Source organism: Nycticebus coucang, chromosome 21 (genome assembly GCF_027406575.1).
Source record: "Nycticebus coucang isolate mNycCou1 chromosome 21, mNycCou1.pri, whole genome shotgun sequence".
Lineage (NCBI taxonomy): Eukaryota > Metazoa > Chordata > Mammalia > Primates > Lorisidae > Nycticebus > Nycticebus coucang.
The window spans coordinates 54936478-54957192 of NC_069800.1; the positions used below are offsets into that span (position 1 = coordinate 54936478).

The window sequence follows — 20715 nt, forward strand, 5'->3', positions numbered from 1 at the left end:
GATAGCTGGTGTGGACACCACTATTGGCAGCCTACAGCATTGGACTACAGAACTGCGATGACACTGAAGTGGCCTCACTGTGTTTGGAAGGCATTCGATGTGCAATCCGAATTGCCTGCATCTTTGGAATGCAGGTGGGTATCTGTCAACTGCTAGATCCTAGTGGGTTGTGTTCTTTTAGATTTGATAAAACTTAGAAACATCCAGTGAGTCAAGAGTCTCAGCAAACTTCTTACTCATGCCCACTGAGAAGAAACCCATACCTTTCTACTAGGAACTCATTAGGGGAAAAAATTAGAGATTTGAATTCAAACCTTCTGTAAGTGTAGGCGAGATTCCTGCTACTTAATTAGATTCAACAAAACAGCCTTCCCAGCCAACCATCTGCCTAACTTGTTGGCTTTAAATGTGTGCTTAAAAATATCATTTACCTTTTAAGATTAGATTTTATTTCCTGTCTTTCCATTTCTTCTCTGGGAAAACAGACAGTTCAGTGCAATATTAATGTATCTATAAAACTTTAGAATCATGAAAAATTCAAGCTGATAAATGGAATATAATTCTGAAACTGCTGTGAAACCAGGTTGTCGATCCCCACACATCACTATTTTTTTTTTTTTTTTTAAGAGTTTTATCCTGTCACCCTTGGTAGAGTGCCTTAGCATCATAGCAACCTCAAACTCCTGGGCCCAAGCGATTCTCTTGCCTCAGCCTCCCAAGTAGCTGGGACTATTTTTTTATTACAGTTGTCATTGCTGTTTAGCAGGCCAGTGCTGGGTTCGAACCCACCACCCGCAGTGTATGTGACTGGCTCCCTAACCACTGAGCTACAGGTGTCGAGCCCACATATCACTTTCTAAATCAGTGAGAAGTTGTACACATTTATTTATTTATTTTTTTTTTGTAGAGACAGAGTCTCACATACCGTCCTCAGGTAGAGTGCCGTGGCATCACACAGCTCACAGCAACCTCTAACTCTTGGGCTTACGCGATTCTCTTGCCTCAGCCTCCCGAGCAGCTGGGACTACAGGCGCCTGCCACAACGCCCGGCTATTTTTTTGTTGCAATTTGGCCGGGGCTGGGTTTGAACCCGCCACCCTCGGCATATGGGGCCGGCGCCCTACTCACTAAGCCACAGGCGCCGCCCATATTTTTTTTTTTTTTGTAGAGACAGAGTCTCACCTTGTGGCCCTCTGTAGAGTGCCGTGGCCTCACCCAGCTCACAGCAACCTCCGACTCCTGGGCCTGAGCGATTCTCTTGCCACAGCCTCCCGAGCCACATTTATTTTTTAAACACTCAGCCTTGCCTCAGCATCCGTAGCACAGTGGTTATGGCGCCAGCCACATACACCAAAGTTGGCGGGTTCGAACCCGGCCCAGGCCAGCTAACCAACAATGAGAACTGCAACAAAAAAATAGCCGGGGGTTGTGGTGGGCGCTGTAGTCCCAGCTACTTAGGAGGCTGAAGGAAGAGAATTGCTTAAACCCAAGAGTTGGAGGTTGCTGTGAGCTGTGATGCCATGGCACTCTACCAAGGGTGACATAGTGAAACTCTGTCTCAAAATAAATAAATACTCAGCCTTATGTTCCCATTCATTTTACAGTTAGATGTTTTCTTTTGCAGCAAGGCCACAGGCTTTGAAGTCAGACAGTCTGGGTTTCAAAGCCCAGCTCTGCAACTTCTCCAGCCATGTAGCATTGACCCAGCTAATTTCTCTCTTAAGAAGTCTCTTATTTCCTCATTTGTAAACTTGAGAAAATACACCTACTTTGCAGGATTGTTGCAGATAATAGAATTTATTTGGCAATCTTAGAATTCAAGAGAGAATGCAACATGGGATAGAGAGGGTTGATTGAAGTCACTGGGAGAGAGCTGCTTCTCAGACATGTGGTATGCAGGGAGCCCCAGTGGGATGTTCTGATCATAGGAGGATAGCAGCATGGAACAACTGGCATGTTCACGTTCTAAAAGCCTGTCATTGTGCATAACAAAGGTATCAGGCCTGGGGCGGCCCCATATACCAAGGGTGGCAGGTTCAAAATCAGCCCTGGCCAAACTGCAACAAAAAAATAGCCAGTCGTTGTTGCAGGTGTATGTAGCTACTTGGGAGGCTGCGGCAAGAGAATCGCCTAAGCCTAGGAGTTGGAGGTTGCTGTGAGCTATGTGATGCCACGGCACTCTACTGAGGGTGATATCTACCAAAAAGAAAAAAAAGATATCAGACAGGATTTAAAAAACATGATTTTTAAAAAAGGTTTCAGAGAAGCCCAGTGCACTAGCCCTATAGATGTGAAAATGTCCACACTAAGAAGTCCTCTCTCGTGCTTACATTACAGCTGGAACGAGATGCCTATGTTCAGGCTCTTGCTCGCTTCTCCCTGCTCACAGCCAGCTCCAGCATCACTGAAATGAAGCAGAAAAACATTGACACCATAAAGACGCTGATTACAGTGGCTCACACCGACGGCAACTATCTTGGGAATTCCTGGCATGAGGTCTGTGTCTCCTTGATTTGTCTTTTCTCAGTTAAAATGATGGCTCCTGGCATCTCTTTTATTCATTGTTGATGTCTTGATCAGTTCCGTTTTTCTTGAAGTCACACCTCCCTTTTTATCTCATGTATCTGAAAGTCAGCATATCTGGAGATTGTAAAAGGTGAGATGAGTTCAGATGTACTACCCCACAGGGTGCACCCCCATGAAGTGCAATTCCAGTAATACTTAGTGTCACGTTCCTTAAATCATACTGCACCTCCTGAGACTTCCTACAGTCACTGTGTAGATTTTTTTTTTATTATTGTTGGGTATTCATTGAGGGTACAATAAGCCAGGTTACACTGATTGCGATTGTTAGGTAAAGTCCCTCTTGCAATCATGTCTTGCCCCCATTAGATTTTTTTTAAAAACTTGTTCTTTTGGGCGGTGCCTATGGCTCAAAGGAGTAGGACGCTGGCCGCATATGCCCGAGGTGGCAGGTTCAAACCCAGCCCAGGCCAAAAACTGTAAAACAAACAAACAAACAACAACAACAAAAAAAAAACTTGTTCTGTTGTCCTGAGTAGAGTGCAACGGCATCGTGAGAGCTTACTACAACCCCATACTCTTGGGTTCAATGTGGTTTGTTTGCTTATTTGTTTTTTGGGGGCAGAGCCTTGCTTTGTCACCCTGGGTAATGTGCAGTGGTGTCGTCATAGCTCACTGCAACATCAGACTCCTGAGCTCAAGCCATCCTCCTCCCTTGGCCTTCCAGAGTGCTAGGATTACACTCTTGAAGTCAGACCTCCCTTTTTATCAGGATGAGCCACCACTCCTGTCCCTGTATATAGATTTAAGACAAAGCCAGGAGCCTGATCTCTCTCCTAATTATTATCTTAAATGATGAGTATTCCCAATGAGCTGTTATTGAGGATTCCAGTGAGCTCATATTTTAATTAAATAATGTTATAAGATTATCACCTAAGGACATAGTTATGCATATGTGTACAAAGATAAGTTTAAAAGGATGGTCATCACAGTTTATTTGTTCTAGGTTAAAGACTGGGTTAGAAACAGCTAGATATCCAATATCCCAACAATGAGAGATGGCTCTTTTTTAAAAAAAGTATGGTACAGCATTCCTAGAGGGGTGTACCCTCCTATAGTATGCAGCAGAAAACAAAGGTTGGACACCCATTGTGTCATATGGCCATTTAAAGTGATAAAATGTTGAAGACTGGGGCGGCAGCTCACGCCTGTAATCCCAGCACTCTGGAATGCTGAGGCCTGTGGATCACTTGAGCTCAGGAGTTGAATACCAGCCAGAGAAAGAGTGAAACCCCATCTCTAAAAATAGCCAGGCGTGATGGTGGGCACCTGTGGTCTCAGCTACTCAGGAGGCGGAGGCAAGAGGATTGCTTGAGCCCAAGAGTTTGAGTTTGTTATGAGCTGTGACACCATGGCACTCTACTGAGGGCAACAAAGTGAGACTTTGTCTATAAATAAATAAATGATGTCGTTGAAAAGAGACAAGAGACATAACTTGCTTCTTGCTGGAAATGCACAGAACTACCCAAGGAATGTCTGTTTCCCAGACTTAAACCTAAATACCAGTTTACAGGAAATAAAAGGGACAGAAGCTATGACAGATAAATGACAGCATGAGGAAGCAGCTTGCAGATTCTAGATGTGACAGACCCACAGAGCAGGTGACCAGGTTTTTCATGAAATATATAGCAAGAAAAATACTAGTAACAAATGAAAGGGGGAGTTGTGGATTAAAAGAGTCCTCAGAGAAAAGAAGAAATGATATTAAAGGCTATGTTATAGGAAGATGGTCATAGTACAATAAATAAAAAGTTGTTAGAACACTGTGAGGCATCATCCCTTGTGCCAAAACACACAGAGAATGGAGTTTGAAAGGACCCTGAGTGATAGGATTATAGAGGCTATTTGTTTTCTTCTTTTTTCCTTAATTTTTTTTTTTTTTGCAGTTTTTGGCCAGGGCTGGGTTTGAACCCAGCACCTCTGGCATATGGGGCCTGTGCCTTACTCCTTGAGCTACAGGCGCCGCCCTTTTTTTCTTAATTTCTAATTTTACTACTACCTATGTGTCTTACCTTTTGTATAGAGAGAAAACTGTGAAAGTAAAGATGAGGCCATGGAGAGTTGAGGGGACTGTTTAACCTAGAAAGAAAATTGCTGTCAGCTGCCAGTCTGTGGATGAATGGTTTGGGGTAAAGGCTGCTGGGGTCTGATCTGGGGGCTCCATCCTGCCTTTCTCATCTGTATAGCCTTTATGGGATGATGGTGAGAAGGAAAAAAAGGCTCGTGGCTACATTTGGCCAGTGGGAAGAGCTCAGCAATGTTAGCTGCTGCATTGTCGCCTTCTTGGCATGTAGCTTTGTCTCTCTTTACCACCCTTTCCTTTCTTTGTCACAACTCTGAGTAGTCCATGTTAGAAACTGTGCTTTTTAGGGCGGCACCTGTGGCTCAAGGAGTAGGGCGCTGGTCCCATATGCCGGAGGTGGCGGGTTCAAACCCAGCCCCGGCCAAAAAAAAAAAAAGAAACTGTGCTTTTTAAAAAGAAATAATTTTCCATCATCTGAGGAAATACTCTGGCTGGTATTCAACTCCAATACCTGGAGAATTGATGAATTTTGCTTTTTTATTCTAGAAAAAAAATTTTTTTTAACCTGAGAGGTACGATCCTGCTTGTTGCCAAGTATGTGGTAGCATCTAGAAATGTTAAAATGAATTAGCAACGTATGTGGTGGTCAGAAACTTTGAGAAATCAGCTTAGTACCTGTTAAGTCCTTGGCCTTGTCTTGAAATTCCAGCTATCCCAAGCTTCAGGAAAAAGAGCATTAACAGTTTACTAGTGATAATTTAATAGTACTGTGCTACGTGGAAAAATCAAAGGATGATTCTCTTCAAAGGAATTAAATCCATTTCTCAGTAAAGAAGGCAAGTTATAATCAGAAACACTCAGCAGTGCTCAGTAGTGTGGTGGAGTCCTGTACTCTGGGACTGGATTGTAATGCAGTGTGAGAGGCAGCATTCAGCTTTATTTAGACAGAAGTTCCCATGAATCATTCCAAAACCATCCCTCCCCTTCCCCCATACCCCCATCTGTGGAAAAATTATCTTCATGAAATTCAGTTCCTGGTGCCAAAAAGGTTAGAAACTGCTATCCACCTGCCGGCCAACTCTAGGGTACCAGTCTGTGGCCTGTTGGGCACTGGGCCACGCAGCAGGAGGTGAGTGGCAGGTAAGTAAGTGAGGCTTTATCTGCATTTACAGCCACTCCCCAGGGCTCACATCACTGCCTGAGCTCCGCCTCCTTTCAGATCAGCAGCAGTGTTAGATTCTTACAGGAGCATGAACCCTACGATAAACTGTGCATGCGAGGGATCTAGGTTGAATATTCATGGGAATCTAATGCAGGATGATCCGAGATGTGATGCACTGAAATCATCACGAAGCCACCCTCCCCACCCCACACCCTGTCCATGGAAAAGTCGTTTTCCATAAAACCTGTCCCTGGTACCAAAGAGGCTGGGGACCACTGCCCTACCACATGTTCACTATAGGACGGACACATTCTTGCTCCAGGACACATTCTTATTTGTTCAGTTAACCAAATAATAATCACCACCTATTTTGAGTGCTAGATATTCAACAACGATTAAGAGAGTTAATGCCCTCTAAGGCACTTAAGGCAGAGAACAAATACATAGTATAATGCAAAAAAATGATAAGCATGAAAGAAAAAGAAAGTGGGACCAGGGGTTGTGCTGGGACATATGATCTTAGGATGATCAAAGAAGATCTCTGTGAGGGGTATGCTCATGCTGAGCTAGGGATTGAAGGAGTGAGCTGCAGGGAAGCAGTATCTCAGGCTAAGGAGCAGCTGGTGTAGAGGCCCTGGGGTAGGACCAGGGAAGGCAAGGCAGAGGAACATTAAAGCCAGTGAGGCTGGTGTGTCGTGTCAGGGAGAGTGAGAAGGAAGGTGGAGGTGCCCAAGTCACACTAAATGGTACACTTACTGAGTGGCATGTGGGTGGAATCCTCTTGTTCCAATCAAATACTTTTTTTCTCTTTATCGATTATTTAACTAAAATAAACATTATTATGATGTAACTCCATTATACCAACTTTCTTTTGCCCAATTTGCTCCTTTTTAGTAGTTAGAAACTGTGTGGTTTGTCTTCAGGACCCACACTTGAAGAAGGGCCGTGTATCCAAGACTCTTGATGCTCCTTGGCCAGTGGATATTCCTCTAGGAAACCCATCCTAAGGTCCCCAGATTTTATTCTCACCTTGAACAGCTGCTTATTTCAAACAACACTTTAATGACTGTCTTAAGATTACAGTGTCTTTTTCTGAGGGCAAGCGCAGTGGCTCACACCTGTAATTCTAGCTCTCTGGGAAGCTGAGGCAGGAGGATTGATTGAGCTCAGGAGTTCAAGACAAGCTTGAGCATGAGCAAGACCCTGTCACTACTAAAAAATAGAAAAATTAGTTAGGTGCCTGTGATCCCAGCTACTTGGGAGTCTGAGGCAGGAGGATCACTTGAACCCAGGAGTTTGAGGTTGCTGTGAACTAGGCTGATGCCATGGCACTCAAGCCTGGGGGAGAGAGGGAGACTGTCTCAAAAAATTGGAAAAAAAAAAAAAAAGAGAGAGATTACAGTGTGATTTTCCAAGCTGTGAAGGAGAAACTTATTTCTTCACAACTCTTTTCCATTAGATCTTGAAGTGCATCAGCCAGCTGGAGCTTGCTCAGCTGATAGGAACCGGTGTGAAGACCCGCTACCTGTCTGGGTCTGGACGTGAAAGAGAAGGGAGCCTGAAGGGCCACACACTGGCAGGAGAAGAGTTCATGGGCCTTGGCCTTGGTAAGATACCAGGCCCCACGGCTGGCCATCACGGACTCACAAGTTAACCAGGATGAAACCCTTCTTGTCTCATCAGGACTATTTTGTAAACCATCACTTCCCTATGTGCCAGTGACACTTATGAATACAAGTGGACGTGCTGCTTCAGCTCTCTTAATTGTGATTTAAACTGTTGAGTAAAATGTTTATTTTATCAAAATCAGCAGGGTGCATTACTTTTCTTTCTATAACTATTCTGGGGGAAGCCATTTGCTTTGAAAAGGCTACAGCTGTAGTGCCTGAAATTAGAGGGGTATATATATGTGTCTCTAGATTTTAAAGGTTATATTCAACATTTCTTCCATGTTCATTTGGGGGCTTTTATTAAACAGTATTCTTATCATGCACATAGAATTATTTCTAGGTATTCATTGGATTAAGAGACTTTTTTGTCAGATATGTCGTAACATAATAGTAAATAATATAATAGTAATAGTAACATAATACTATAATAACAACATAACATCATAATAATAGCAAATAGGGCAAACAAATGTGCTGGTCCACATTCTGAGCACTCAGTTTATACAAGGTGGCCATAAAGTTTGTGTGCGATTTAAAATTCAATTTAAGGAAGTGCCCATAGCTCAGTGGGTAGGGCACCGGCTACATACACCTAGCCTGGCAGGTTTGAACCTGGCCTAGGTCAGCTAAACAACAATGACAACTGCAACAAAAAAAAAAATGTCTGGGTGTTGTGGCGAATGCCTGTAGTCCCAGCTACTTGGGAGGCTGAGGCAAGAGAATCGCTTAAGCTCAAGAGTTCGAGGTTGCTGTGAACTATGATGCCACGGTACTCTACTGAGGGCAACCTAGTGAGACTCCGTCTCAAAAAAAAAAAAAAATTCAATTTAATTCATTTAATCCTTATAACAACCCATGAGGAAGGGATTACATGTTACCCTCCTCATTTTATAATTGAAAAAAAAGTGCAGTGCACTGAGTGCATGTTGTTTACAACTACTTGATCACAGTCAGTTACAGATTCCTTTGTTCCTTCTTCACTCCCACTATTTCACTTTTACTAGCCTTAAAAAAAAAAAAAAAAAAAAAAAAGCAAAACAAAACTGAAGTACAGAGTGAAGAAATACGAACAAGGAAGTAGCAGGGGTAGGAGTCAAGCCCAGGCCATCCAATTGCAGAGGCTCCTGGTCCTGAGTACAGTAGTTGGAATAGTACCGTGTAATGGTTAAAAATGTTGTAGGAGCTCTGGATTAGTATCATTTAATTCTAATTTGCTTTCCTAAAGGCAGGCCTTTAGTACTATCAAAATGTAGTATTGAGAAAGGGACATGACTGGTACAAACTTGGGCTTGTAGTAAAGATGTATGCCAAATGCCAAAACGTAAGTTTAATTTTATTTTATCATCAGTGGGGTTTTTTTTAAACCTAGGAAATCATTCTTTATGTTTCTTGTCCCTGCATATTGTTACAACAGGATACTTTATTGGAGATACTTGACTCTTTTTTGAAGTACTGCTGCTTTTGTGTCACGTTTCAGGTAATCTGGTGAGTGGTGGAGTGGATAAAAGACAGATGGCCAGCTTCCAGGAGTCAGTTGGTGAGACCAGCTCACAAAGTGTGGTTGTGGCTGTGGACAGGTAATGATTTTATTCTCCAGTGAGGTTAGACTTACCCAGCGGTTTGGCATCTTATTGGTAGTAACTGGGTGTATGAATGATTCCTAATTTGTTTGGTTGTTAAGTATTGTCAGCTGCAGATTTCTTGAGCTTCACATTGATTTAATTGAATTGCATTATGACTTTAAAAAAAAATTGTATCTTTAACCTTATGACAAATGAGTTTTTGCTTGTGCAAATGCTTTAAATTTTATTTCTGGCCAGCCAGGGTGGTCCATGCTTATAATCCTAGCACTTTGGGAGACTGAGGCAGGAGGATCACTTGAAGCCAGGACTTTAAGACCAACCTGGGCAACATAGTGAGACCCTGTCTCTCCAAAAAAATTAAAAATTAGCTTGATATGGTGGTATACACCTGTAATCCCAGCTTTCTGGGAGGCTGAAGCAGAAAGACTGCTTGAGCCCAGGAGTTCAAGGCTACAGCAAGCTATGATGTCAACCTAAGTGATAAAGGTAGACTCTGTCTCTAAAAACAAAATAAATTACCTTGATTCCTTAGTGGAAGTTTTTTTTTAATCTCAAAAAGAGCTCAGATTTTAAAGCCTACATGAGTGTTAGCCAAGTTGAAAGTTTCCAGGTTTTTTTCCCCCTCACAACCTTTCTGTTATTATTTTTTACTTGAAACTTGACCTAAACATCCAAGGGAGTCGTAGATATTATTATTTAAATTATTCAGAACATTTTTATCACCCCATGGAGACGCTTTGTACTTATTAGCAACCCCTCTCCATTTTCTTTCTTTCCTTTACTGTCTAACAGATTGGCCTGTTGTGGACATTTTTGAATTGTCTGTTTTTCCCTCTTTAGTTCTGTCCTTTGCCTCATATATTTTGCAGATCCATAGATAATTCTTGTTTTTCTTGATGGATTACTTTTTTTCACTATAAAGTATTATTTGTCTCTAGTAATGATTTATTTTAGTCTGTTATAGCTGATACTGATATAGCCAGTCTCTTACTGGGTTATTGTTTTCAGGGCATATCTTTTTCCCATCCTTTCATTTTCACTCTGTGTCTTTGAATCTAAAGTAAGTCTCTGTAGACAGCATCTAGACTATATTTATTTTCTTCCATTCTATCAATATCTTCCTTTGATTGGCATGTTTAATTCATTTATGTTTAATGTAATTACTGATAAGGCAGGATTCGCTAATTTTGTTTTTGGTTTTTTTTTGTTTGTTTGTTTTTCAGTTTTTGGCCAGGGCTGGGTTTGAACCCGCCACCTCCAGCATATCGGGCCGGTGCCCTACTCCTTTGAGCCACAGGCGCTGCCCGGATTTGCTAATTTTGTATGCCTTTTTTTAATGTCCTATATGTCTTTTGTTCCCCTCTCTCTTCTTTATTACTGCCTTCTTTGTGTTAAACAGATTTCATTTTACATCTTGTTTTTATGTCTTTATATGTATATACATATTTTTTAAATTATAGTCATACTCCACGTAATGACATACAGATTATAACTTTATAAAGGTACACTCATCAACACGGATTTATAATGTTACATTTTGCAGTTGTCTTTATAATCAGGTTAAATATAGAGTTACAAACAAAAAAAAACATTATCTTTCATATTTCACTATGTAGTAACCTTTATCAGTGCTCTTTATTTTCTCCTGTGGTTTTGACTTACTGTCTAATTTCACTTTAATCTGAAGAACCTGGCAAGGTGTAGTGACTCATGCCTATAATCCCAGCACTGGGAGATGGAGGCGGGTGGATTGCCCTGAGCTCAGGAATTCGAGATTAGCCTGAGCCAGAGCGAAACCTCATCTCTTAAATAAATAAGCCGGGCATTGTGGTGGGTGCCTGAAGTCCCAGCTACTTAGGAGACTGAGGCAAGAGAATCACTTGAGCCCAAGAGTTGGAGGTTGCTATGAGCTATGATGCTACGGCACTCTACCAAGGGCCACAGAGTGAGACTCTGTCTAGATGGATGGATCAATAGACAGATAACCTGAAGGACTTTCTTAGGTATTTCTTTTTTTTTTTTTTTTTTGTAGAGACAGAGTCTCACTTTATGGCCCTCGGGTAGAGTGCCGTGGCATCACACGGCTCACAGCAACCTCCAACTCCTGGGCTTAAGCGATTCTCTTGCCTCAGCCTCCCGAGTAGCTGGGACTACATTTTAGGTATTTCTTATCAGACAGATCTGCTAGTGATGAATTGTCTCAGTTTTTGATTCCCTCAGAATGTTTGGATTTATTCTTCATTGTTCAGTTTTGGATTTAGAATTCTTAGTTGACAATCTTTTTCTTTCAGCACCTTTAACTTGTCCCAGTGCCTTTTGACCTCTGTGGTTTCTAATGCAAAATTATCTGTTCATCTTACTGAGAATTCGTTGTATGTGAGGAGTTTCTGCTGTCTTGCCACTTTTCTCATCAGCTTTCAGCAGTTCAATAATGTCATGTCTGGGTGTGGTAGTCTTTGAGTTTATTTTACTTGGAGTTTGTTAAGTTTCTTTGATATGTAGATTGTTTTTCATCAAATTTAGGAAATTTTCAGCCATTATTTCTTCAAATGTTCCTTTAGCCCCTTTCTTTCCTCTCTTCCAGGAACTTCCATTATATATATGTTAGCGTGTTTGGTGTCCCACAAGTCTCTAAAACTATTTTTTTTAATTCTTTTTTATTTCTGTTCATCATATATATTAGACAATCTCATTCAACTTACATTCAGATTCACTTAGTTTTTTTTTTCTGCCAGCACAGAACTGCTATTGAGCCTCTCTAGTGAATTTTTCATATCGGCTATGTAAGTTTCAACTCCAAAATTTCTGTCGGAGTCTCTTTTATAATTTCTCTTAATACTCTATTTTATAAAACTTTTTTTTTGTTTGTTTGTTTTTGGGGGGCTTCTTTTGAGATAGAATCTCACTTTTTTGCCCTCAGTAGGGTGCTGTGGTGTCATAGCTCACAGCAACCTCAAGCCGTAGGGCTCAAGTGATCCTCTTGCCTCGCTTCTTTTTGTTTTTTTTTTTTTTGTTTTTTTGTTTTTTTTTTTTTTTTTTGGAGAGAGTCTTCTTATGTTGCCCTTGGAAGAGTGCCTGTGGCATCATGGCTCACAGCAACCTCAAACTCTTGGGCTTAAGAGATTATTTTGCCTCAGCCTCCCAAGTAGCTGGGACTACAGACACCTACCATAAAGCCTGGCTATTTTTTTGTTATAGTTATTATTATTTGGCAGGCCTGGGCCGGGTTTGAACCCACCAGCCCCTGTGTATGTGGCCAGTGCTCTAGGCCTAAGCTACAGATACCAAGCCAATTTTTTTTCATTTTTAGTAGAGATTGGGTCTCACTCTTGATCAGGCTGGTTTCAAGCTCCTGAGGTCAAGTGATCCGCCTGCCTCGACCTCCCAGAGTACTAGGATTATAGGCATGAGCCACCATACTGGACCAAGACATTGTCCTCATATTTTTCTTCAGTTATTTAGACACGATTTCCTTTAGTTCTTCAATAAAATAACTTTAAATCTTTGTCTATAAATTCAACATCTGGGCTTCCTTGGGGATGATGTCTTTTTGACTGGTTCTTTTTCCTACAAATAAGCCATTGTTTCTCATTTCTTTGTATATCTCAAAAAATTTTTTTTGAAAACTGAATATTTAAAATAATGTGGCAACTTCGGATATTAGATTCCCCATCCCCAGCCAGGGTTTGTTATTGTCATCATTGTTATCTGATTCTTTAGTGACTTTACTGAACTAATTGTATAAAGTTTATATTCTTTTGTTGTATGTGGCTACTGAAGTCTCTGCTCAGTTAGCGTCAGTGGTCAGAGATTTCCTGAAATTCTTGAGGTCTTCATTAGGTCTGCCCTTTTTTGTTCAGGCAGATGTAGTGGCTCACACCTGCAATCCAACATTCTAAGAGGCCAAGGCCGAGTGGATTGTTTGACGTCAACAGTTCAAAACCAACTTAAGCAAAAGCATGACCTGGTCTCTACTAAAAATAGAAAAAATTAGCCAGGCCTGGAAGTGGGCATGTGTAGTCTTAGCTCTTTGGGAGGCTGAGACAGGAGGATCACTTGAGCCCAGGAGTTTGAGGTGGTGACTAAGCTGACACCATGGCACATTAGCCTGGTACAACAGAATGAGATTCTGTCTCAAAAATTTTTTCAAAAGTCTTCCTGCTTTTGCTTGCTGAGAGGTTCTGTGTACATTTTGGGGGTGCTTTAATACTCAGGCAAGCAATGTGCAACTCTGTTTTTGCTTTCAGCTCTTGTTTACGTATAGCCTGAAGGTCAGCCACAGATGGGAGCTTTCCCTTCTTGTATCTTTCTCGGATGTGCTCAAAGCCTTGCACATCTGATTGCTATCTAAATCCCGGGAGTATTTTGCAGCTTCTCAAAGCTGCCTGTGGATGCTTCATTCCCAATCTTCTTTGAGGTTTTTGACCAAGTACTTGTTTGCCTCAGTTGGTTATTTCTGTCTCTTGTAGCTGCAATGTTAAATTGCTGATTGCTTTCAATAAAAGCTTGGTAGCAAAAGGGTGTTTGGACTGAGCGAGGTCTAAGTTAGGTCAGTTCTCTGAGAACGATGTTTTTGGCTGTTCTTCAAGCCCTTTCAATGGCTGCTAGGCTGCTGGTTTCACAGTTACCGTTATTCTACAGCTATTGGTGTTTAAGGCTTCCTATGGACCTGGACAGAGGATAATGAAAATAAGCCACATTATCAAAATCAATTACAGATTTTTTTCTTCCTTCTTTACTCCCACTGCTTCACTTGACTAGTCTTAAAAATAAAAAGAAAGAAAGAAAATAGGCCAAGTTAAAATGCCACAGCACTTACTATTTAGACCGTCAGTCAACTGTTTATCTTGAAAAACACACTTCTCAGAATTTTTTAAACCCTCGGTTAAGGTCAAGAATTCAGTACTGGAAAAGTTGATTTTGATAATTTTTTTTATCAGCATTCTTGTTCTTATGGAGAAGCAGTGTTTTGGAGGTTCTCACTCTGCAGCTCTCACTGATACCACATGTCATAGGCTGTTACACTTGACTCTTCCCATCTTCCTTTCTCTCTCAGCACAGGCTTTTCTGCTGTCAGCTCAGTTCACTGAGCAGTTCTGTACTTGTGATGCCTCATCATTTATGTTGGTGGAGCTGCCAGATGTGAAATAGTATCTCTTTGCTTTTTCTGAGTGTTTGAGAAACTTTAGCATCCAAATATTATTTTATTACTATAAGTATTTTTGGCCAGGCATGGTAGCTCGTGCCTGTAATCTCAGCACTTTGGGAGGCACAGGCCAGAGGATCCACTTGAAGCCAGGAGCTCAAGACCAGCCTGGGCAACAGAGTGAGACCCTGTCTCTACAAAAAATTTGAAAATTAGCTGGGCATGGTGGCATGCACTTGTAATTGTCTATACTTGGGAGGATGAGGCAGGAAGATCACATGAGTCCAGGAGTTTGAGGTTACAGTGAGCTATGATGGGACTACTGCACTCTAGCCTAGGTGACAGAGTAAGACTCTGCTTTAAACCTATATGTACTGGCTCAGTGCCCATAACACAGTGGTAATGGTGCCAGCCACATACACCAAGGGTGGCAGGTCTGAACCCAGCCGGGGCCAACTAAACAACTACAAGAAAAAAATAGCTGGGCATTGTGGTGGGCACCTGTAGTCCAACTACTTGGGAGGCTGAGGCAAGAGAATTGCTTAAGCCCAGGAGTTGGAGGTTGCTGTGAACTGTGACACCATGGCACTCTACCGAGGGCGACATAGTAAGACTCTATCTCAAAAAAAAAAAACATATATATATACACACACAGTATATATATTTTTGATTTTCGTTGTTATATTATTTTAATTTACACTTTATTATGTAATTATCTTCCTAGAATTTTTACTGGATCTACCAGATTGGATGGAAATGCAATAGGTAAGTATTGACAACACCTTTGGCAACTGCAGAAGCCTCCTACTGTGGCTGCCTGACCCTTTCTAACGAGGCTTTGCATGTGTTGTTGGGTCTGGCCCATAGTTGACTTTGTCCGCTGGCTGTGTGCTGTTTCCATGGATGAGCTGGCATCCCCCCACCATCCTCGCATGTTCAGCTTGCAGAAGATTGTGGAGATATCATACTACAACATGAATCGGATCCGACTGCAGTGGTCGCGAATATGGCATGTGATTGGAGATCACTTTAATAAGGTAACTCTCTTCAGATTTAAAAACCATTCCACTGGCGGCACCTGTGGCTCAGTGAGTAGGGCGCCAGCCCCATATGCCGAGGGTGGCGGGTTCAAACCCAGCCCCGGCCAAACTGCAACAAAAAAAAAAAAAATAGCCGGGCTTTGTGGCGGGCGCCTGTAGTCCCAGCTGCTCGGGAGGCTGAGGCAAGAGAATCGCGTAAGCCCAAGAGTTAGAGGTTGCTATGAGCCGTGTGAGGGCGGTACAGTGAGACTCTGTCTCTACAAAAAAAAAAAAAACCATTCCACTGGGGGCAGCGCCTGTGGTTCAGTGAGTAGGGCGCCGGCCCCATATGCCAAGGGTGGCAGGTTCAAACCCGGCCCCGGCCAAACTGCAACAACAACAAAAAAAATAGCCGGGCGTTGTGGCGGGCGCCTGTAGTCCCAGCTGCTCGGGAGGCTGAGGCAAGAGAATGGCGGAAGCCCAAGAGTTAGAGGTTGCTGTGAGCTGTGTGACACCACAGCACTCTACCCAAGGGCGGTACAGTGAGACTCTGTCTCAAAAAAAAAAAAACCATTCCATTGATGAAAAGAAGTGCTGATAGGCAACTAAGTTTTTTAAATAAGTGATCAAGAGTTGGTCCTGGACCAGGCAATGTGACTCATACCTGTAATCTCAGCACTTTGAGAAGCTAAAGAGGGAGCATCTCTTGAGGCCAGGAGTTTGAGACCAGCCTGGTCAACTTTCGTGAGACCCTGTTTCTCCAAAAATATTTAAAAATTGGCCAAATATGGTGATACATGCCTATAGTTCCAGCTTTTTTGGGAGGCTGAGGCAAGAGGATCACTTGAGCCCAGGAATTTGAGGCTGTCAGTGAGCTATGACTATGCCACTGCACTGCAGCCTGAGCAACAGAGCAAGACCTTATCTTTAAAAAAAAAACAGTTGGAGGGTGGCGCCTGTGGCTCAAGGAGTGGGGCGCCGGTCCCATATGCCGGAGGTGGCGGGTTCAAACCCAGCCCCGGCCAAAAACAAACAAAAAAAAAAAAACAGTTGGTCCTGTGTCTATTAATTTTCCCTGAGAGGGCAAGATCAGCTTGATAGGAGTAATATCATACTTAAGTAGAAAATATGTAGAATGAATTCAGAATCCAGTGATACTGAAAATATTCTAATACCCCATGTTCAATAAGTAGTCTAGCACCACTGACATCATTACAGTCACTGGACTATTGATATTTGGAAGCATTATGAAATCCTGAAATGCCTTTTTAGGTTACCTTCCATATAGTTTCAATTTTCAGTGTCACTCCTTCTTATGTCCTGGTACATGCTGCCACCACTCTTCTAAAACTTTATTGAAAAAATTTAAAAACAAATTTAAATCTGATTTAAATTTTGCTTTTAAATCAGAAACAAGCTGAAGACACTTCCATGTCCTAAAACCAGTGAGTGTGCCGGGCACAGTGGTTCATGCCTATAATCCCAGCACTTTGGGAGGCTGAGGAGGGTGGATCACCTGAGCTTATGAGTTCGAGACCAGCCTGAGCTAGAGCGAGACCCCATCTCTAAAAATAGCCGAGCGTTGTGGTGGGCACCTGTGCTCCCAGCTACTCAGGAGGCTGAGGCAAGAGTATCGCTTGAGCCAAAGGTTGTTGTGAGCTATGATGCCAGGGCATTCTATCAGGGGTGACAAAAGTGAGATTCTATCTCTAAAAAAAATTTAAAAATAAATAAAACCAATGAGTGCTGCAAATAAACCAAACTGAACTTCTTTTCCCCCACTAGAGGTTTTATAATGCACACGCTGATAAATGCACACATATATTGAATAAATAAAACACCAGGTATGTATTTTACCATAGTAAAAAAAATTACGAAGAAAAGCAACCGAAAGAAATGTATGTATTTATCAGTAATGTCATTTGTTTCTTCAGGAAAACGTGATAACTTAATAGCTCTTGTTTCCTACCAAACACATTTTGAGATCTCAAAAAAAAACTTCTTAGACCCGGAGATGTAAAGTGATAGAAATAGTAATACTTAGTAGAAAACAATTAATCCAACAGAGAATGGCTTTCTTTCCATTGAATAGAAGAAAATCATGAAATGTAGTCATCATTGGAATATAGAACAATCAGTGGGGTTCCATCATTGGAATACAGAACAATCAGTGGGGTTCTGGTAAATGATTTGTAGCATCTGCCACTTTCTGTGTTGTGAATACCTGAGCCACAACCAATTTAAAACGAGTATTATAGCGTCACTACACCTCAGACTCGCACTCAGATGAACAGAAAAAAAGAATAGTCACTGAAGATGGAGCAAGGAAGAGCTGCCTGCCATCAGCTCTGTGGACAGGGGCTGGCCCGCAGCACTCCACTGAAACGAAGTGTTGTCAAGTGTCTGCTCCTAAGTTGGTGCTGATGCTAATGAAAGTTGTTTCCTTATCAGCTCAGATTAAGGGACCTCTGTTTAACATAGTATCTGAGTGCCTTGTGACAGGCAGTGGACAGATGAGGCCCTGCCCACATGGAATTCACCCCTGTTTTATGATAAAGTAACTGACGGGAAGCAATGCTGTGTGTCAGGGTTCTTAAGCTGGCGTGACCAGGGAAAGCCTCTCTGCAGGTGTCCTGAGCACCTGAGCCCTCGGGGAGGAGAGGAGAGGAGAGAGGCATAGGAGCCGGAGGATTATTTGTTGAGCAGATGGTAACACAGCAACTGACTGACTCTGCACCATCTTTCCCACTATTTTGGGTAAACGACTTCTTTAGAGGACCAGTTCACATACTCTGTATGAACTTGCTTGAGAAAGGAAGTGTGAATCATTACCATTACTGTACCTGGTATTCTCATCCAAGCCTGTGACAGCTAAGCTAGAATGAACTTGCTCATTTATTCCACACGGTTAACAGCTATGGAGTCCTTTGTTCTCTCAGAAATAATTTTCCAAAAATGTGTTAGTAAGCATTGTCTCAACTCTTTGAAGTCTAGATTTTATGGTCAGGACATTTTTATTGGGAAAGAAAATGAGTTCAAGTTACTTTTCCCACCTGCAGTTCTGTTGTCAGGACTCTTTGCAAGCCAGTTCTCAGTTGTCTATTGGCCCCTTACAGGCAAGCTTGGGACAGAAGCTGGCAGGTAGTAATCAGATGTTTCGTGCTTGTTAACTTTGTTATAAATGTCTATTTCATCAAATCAGTGCTGCCAGGCACCAAGTTGTGGAAACTCAGTTGCTCACTCTGGGACTCTTAATTTTTTCCGCCACCTTGGAATGATGTTTTCCCCCCTTTATAAGGGAGACACGTGAGAATCTCACAATTTTGAAGAAATGTGGATGGGTGAGTCCAGTTGTAACTCAGCACTCAGGCTGCTCAGGGGTGTGTGAACAGTCACATACACTGCTTTTCTGTTACGCCAGCGCAGATACCATGTCCTGGGGTGAGCAATATTCATGCGTTTTACGTGAATATTGAGGAGGGGAATATTCTTTCTAGTAGTCTCTTACATGAGCGTTACATGAACATACTCCTCTTAAACAAAAATTACAGCTAAAAACACCTCTACCCACCGTCCCATATACTTCTCTCCCTCCGGAAAGTTAATTACTTTTATCAGTTTGGTGTGTCTCGCTCCATACATTTTTCCATGCACGTAGATATCTATGAACTCATACAGATAATATTGTCTAGATTTGTTTTGCTTTTTTAAAAACAAAAACAGTACAAGGTGGACATAAAGTACATGTATAATTTTATATAGTTTAGCATAGTAAATTGCACGTGAACTTTATGTGCACCCTGTATTACACATAACATTTTGTAACTAACGTCTACTTAGCAAGGAATCTTAAAGATTTAGCCATGTTGGGCGGTGCCTGTGGCTCAGTGAGTAGGGCACCGGCCCCATATGCCGAGGGTGGTGGGTTCAAACCCAGCCCTGGCCAAACTGCAACAAAAAAATAGCCAGGCGTTGTGGCAGGCGCCTGTAGTCCCAGCTGCTCGGGAGGCTGAGGCAAGAGAATCGCGTAAGCCCAAGAATTAGAGGTTGCTGTGAGCCGTGTGACGCCACGGCACTCTACCCAAGGGCAGTACAGTGAGACTCTGTCTCTACAAAAAAAAAAAAAGATTTAGCCATGTTAACATATGTAGATTTCACCTTTTTTAAATTGTGATAAAACAGTCGTAAGAGACTTCTCCGTCCTAGCAATTTTTTTTTTTTTTTTGTAGAGACCGAGTCTCACTTTATGGCCCTCGGTAGAGTGCCATGGCCTCACACAGCTCACAGCAACCTCCAACTCCTGGGCTTAAGCGATTCTCTTGTCTCAGCCTCCTGAGTAGCTGGGACTACAGGCGCCCGCCACAACGCCCGGCTATTTTTTGGTTGCAGTTTGGCCGGGGCCGGGTTTGAACCCGTCACCCTCGGTATATGGGGCCGGCGCCCTACTGACTGAGCCACAGGCGCCGCCCCATCCTAGCCATTTTTAAGCATCCAGTTCGGTAGTGTCAAGTATGTTCACGTTGCTGTGTGGAAGATCTTCACTGTGGAGAACCGAACCTCCATGCCACCAAACAGTGACTCCCAGGTTCTGCCTCCCTTCAGCCACTGGAAACCACTATTCTGCTATCTGTCACTGTGAACCTCACTACTCCACAGGATGTCCTAAAGTTTTGCCATACATACATAGGGAAAATGGGAAATTGTAGCTAAATACACCTTTTTTCTTTTTATAAAATATTCATTTAAGTGTTAATGTGTGTTACTTGAAGTAAAAAAAGTAGTAAAGTTAAAAAGCACGTTGACTGCCATTAAACTAAAGTTGTATGCTGCATTTACAAAGCTGTTTTATAATACAGTAAAACTATTACAATTAGTGAAGTTTGTCTTTGTCTTACTGTACTTTTAATTAGTGTATTTCAATATTGATACCAAGTCAATTTAGAGTTTATGGTACGGTATGGTATGGGGTATAGAATTAGTTACACCTGTTTGTGATGGTAATTCAAGCAACCAGAAACTGCATTAATCTGTAATCTACCAATCCCCATGGGTGCCAGGTAACAGGGAGATTCCTGTATAACACAAAATGTAACATGAGTTTGTTCACGTTTCCTACTAATGGTGACCTTTGGGGCATGCTGTAGGTACCTCATCTATGTGGAATCGTGCAGCATTTGTCCTTTCATGCCTGTATTTATTTCACTTAGCATAATAATATTGACAGGGTTCATTCATATTGTAACATGGATCAGAATTTCCTGCCTTTTAATTTTTTTTAATTTAATTTTTTTTTTTTGGAGACAGAGTCTCACTATGTTGCCCTTGGTAGAGTGCTGCTGTATCACAGCTCACAGTAACCTCAAACTCCTGGGCTTAAGCGATTCTCTTGCCTCAGCCTCCCGAGTAGCTGGGACTACAGGCATCCACCACAGTGCCTGGCAATTTTTTGGTTGTAGTTGTCATTGTTGTTTAGCTGGCCCAGGCCAGGCTTGAACCCGCCAGCTTCAGTGTATGTGGCCAGCACCCTAC

At 42.2% G+C, this 20715-nt stretch overlaps 1 protein-coding gene across 2 annotated transcripts in view; it reads left to right on the forward strand.

The window, feature by feature from the left end:
- The window catches only part of ARFGEF2 (ADP ribosylation factor guanine nucleotide exchange factor 2), a 105742-nt gene that overhangs the window by 51533 nt on the left and 33494 nt on the right, over positions 1-20715 (forward strand). For both annotated transcript variants that reach the window (XM_053574045.1, XM_053574046.1), the window contains 6 exons: positions 6-134; positions 2338-2496; positions 7228-7375; positions 8916-9015; positions 14892-14932; positions 15035-15204. In XM_053574045.1, the coding sequence (XP_053430020.1) occupies positions 6-134; positions 2338-2496; positions 7228-7375; positions 8916-9015; positions 14892-14932; positions 15035-15204 (747 nt within the window). The remainder of the gene's footprint in view (positions 1-5; positions 135-2337; positions 2497-7227; positions 7376-8915; positions 9016-14891; positions 14933-15034; positions 15205-20715) is intronic.